At 66.0% G+C, this 2,037-nt stretch overlaps 1 protein-coding gene across 1 annotated transcript; it reads right to left on the bottom strand.

Moving 5' to 3' along the window:
• Positions 1-319: 319 nt before the first annotated feature.
• LOC121338563 (low affinity immunoglobulin gamma Fc region receptor II-like) lies at positions 320-1,777 on the bottom strand. The gene is made up of 4 exons (XM_041409664.1): positions 1,717-1,777; positions 1,203-1,223; positions 830-1,060; positions 320-606 (listed from the first exon to the last, which is right to left on the bottom strand). Exons 1-4 carry the CDS (start codon positions 1,763-1,765, stop codon positions 320-322), a joined length of 588 nt encoding a protein of 195 aa, XP_041265598.1. The 5' UTR covers positions 1,766-1,777.
• Positions 1,778-2,037: the final 260 nt, after the last annotated feature.

Here is a 2,037-nt window from a genome sequence, read left to right as displayed (position 1 = left end):
GAGGAAAGGAGGAGAGACCCAGGAAGGGATGGGGAAACCACAGGAGAGACTGGGGAGACTCAGGGAATGACTTGGGGTTTAGAGATGGGCGGGTGGTCCCAGGGAAGGAGGGAGAGCAGAGGGTGGAGCAGGGACCTTGGAAGGGGTGGGGAATCCAGGGAGGGCTGGGGAGGACAAAGAGAGGGATGAGGGATGTGCAGGGGGAACTGGGCACTCATGGGGGAAACCAAGAGGGACTTGGGGAATTGTGGGTGACCCAGGGAGGAGGAAAGGGAGGGATGAAGGATTCAGGCAGTGCCGGGGAAACCCTCAGAGGATGTCAGGCTTCCCTGTGCCCATCCCTGCACTCACTGCGCACTGTCACTGTCACCAGCTCTGACTTCTTCCACTTTGACTCCACATAGCCCCCGCAGCGGTAGCGGCCGCTGTGGCTCAGCTGCAGGGGGGACAGGGACAGCTCGGTCCCAGCCTGGGGCCCCCTCAGATGCTTCTCCTCACGGTAGAAGTACACACTTGTGAGCCGTTTGTCCTGCCAGCCCCGGCAGCGCAGTGTCACCGTGTCCCCCTCCAGCAGGGCCCGCGCTGGCACCTGCAGCACCAGCGGGTCTGGGGGACAGAGGGGACATGTCACACCAGGGACATCAGCAGGGTGGTGATGCCACCGGGAGGCACCAGGAGCCACCCACTGGGAGGGGGAAATCTCCTCGCTCTGGGATGAGAGCAGGGGACAGATCTGGTCACACAGGAGGTGACCCATGGAGCAGAGCCCACCCAGAGCCCTCGGGGTCCCTGCGGGTGCCAGCCTGGGGACACCCAAACCCCCCCTCACCATCTGAGACTCTCACGGAGGGGCTGTGCCCGCTGCCGGGTCTGTCACACGTGTAGGTGCCTTTCCTGGTGACAGTGAGGCGGTCGGGTCCCTCCTGCCTCCTTCTCTGCCCGTCCTTGTACCAGGTGGTGGCACCGGCGGTCCCCGAGCCCTGGCAGGTCAGTGTCACCTGGTCCCACAGCACCGCCGGCCTCCAGGGGGGCTCCACGAGGAGCTGGGTGGTCTGGGCACCTGCGGGTGACAGGGGACATCAGCCTGGCTGGGGACACCAGCCTGCCAGGGGACACCAGCCTGCCGGGGGACACCAGCCTGCCAGGGCCAGCACGGGGCTGGGGACAGCGGGGTGGGGACATGGCATCCCACGGGGACTCACCAGCGAGGCCGAGGGTCTGGGCTGGAAGGGAGAAGGGACAGGGCTCAGTGGGGGTGGCACTGTGGGGACAGCAGCACGGGGACACGGGGTGTGGCAGCTGTCCCCAAAAGGTCTCTGTGCTGGCTCAGGTCACCCCTGCCAGCCCCACAGCCACAGCCCCATGACCTTGTGCCCGTGGTCCCACTCCTCTGGCACCTGTCCCCATGGCCCAAGCACAGGGTGCTTGTCCCCTTGTCCCTGTCCTGCATCCCTGTGTCCCTGTCCCCACAGCTGCCCCAGCCCCAAGGCTCCTTCTCTCACATCCTTGTCCCCACATCTCCATCCCCCTGTCCCTGTCCCCACATCCCAGTTCCCCTCCCTGTCCCCAGTTCCTGTCCCCAAAGCCACCCCACAACTCTGGTCACACTCTGGTTACTCCATGCCCTGCTGGCCTTGGGGACCTCAGGGCACCCCACAGCCCCCCTGTGCCCCCTCCCCATCCCAGGGGTGTCAGCCCCGTGCCCGGGGCACTCACCCCACAGGAGCAGTGCCACCTTCCCGGCCATCCCAGTGTCCCCAGCCATGAGCACCGGCTGTCACTCGCTGCCAGGGGTGGCTGTCCCCTGGCTGGTGGCTCTTTGGCCAAAGGGGAAGGAAGCGAGGTCTCAGGTCTCGCCCTCATGTGGAGGTGGCCCTTGGTGGGGGCAGGGTGACCACAGGTTGTGGGCAGGTTGGGGTCAGGATGGGGACAAGGTTGAATGGCTCACGGTGGGACATGGGGTTGCCATGAGTGGGGGGCTCAGGGGGTTTGGGGTGCCAGGGGTGGGGATGCTGGGAGAATGGGGGGTCCGGTGGG

This window comes from Onychostruthus taczanowskii, unplaced genomic scaffold (genome assembly GCF_017590055.1).
Source record: "Onychostruthus taczanowskii isolate IOZ18803 unplaced genomic scaffold, ASM1759005v1 scaffold304, whole genome shotgun sequence".
Classification (NCBI taxonomy): domain Eukaryota; kingdom Metazoa; phylum Chordata; class Aves; order Passeriformes; family Passeridae; genus Onychostruthus; species Onychostruthus taczanowskii.
The sequence above is the reverse complement of the archived record's forward strand: the minus strand, read 5'-3'. Positions and strand labels throughout refer to the sequence as shown.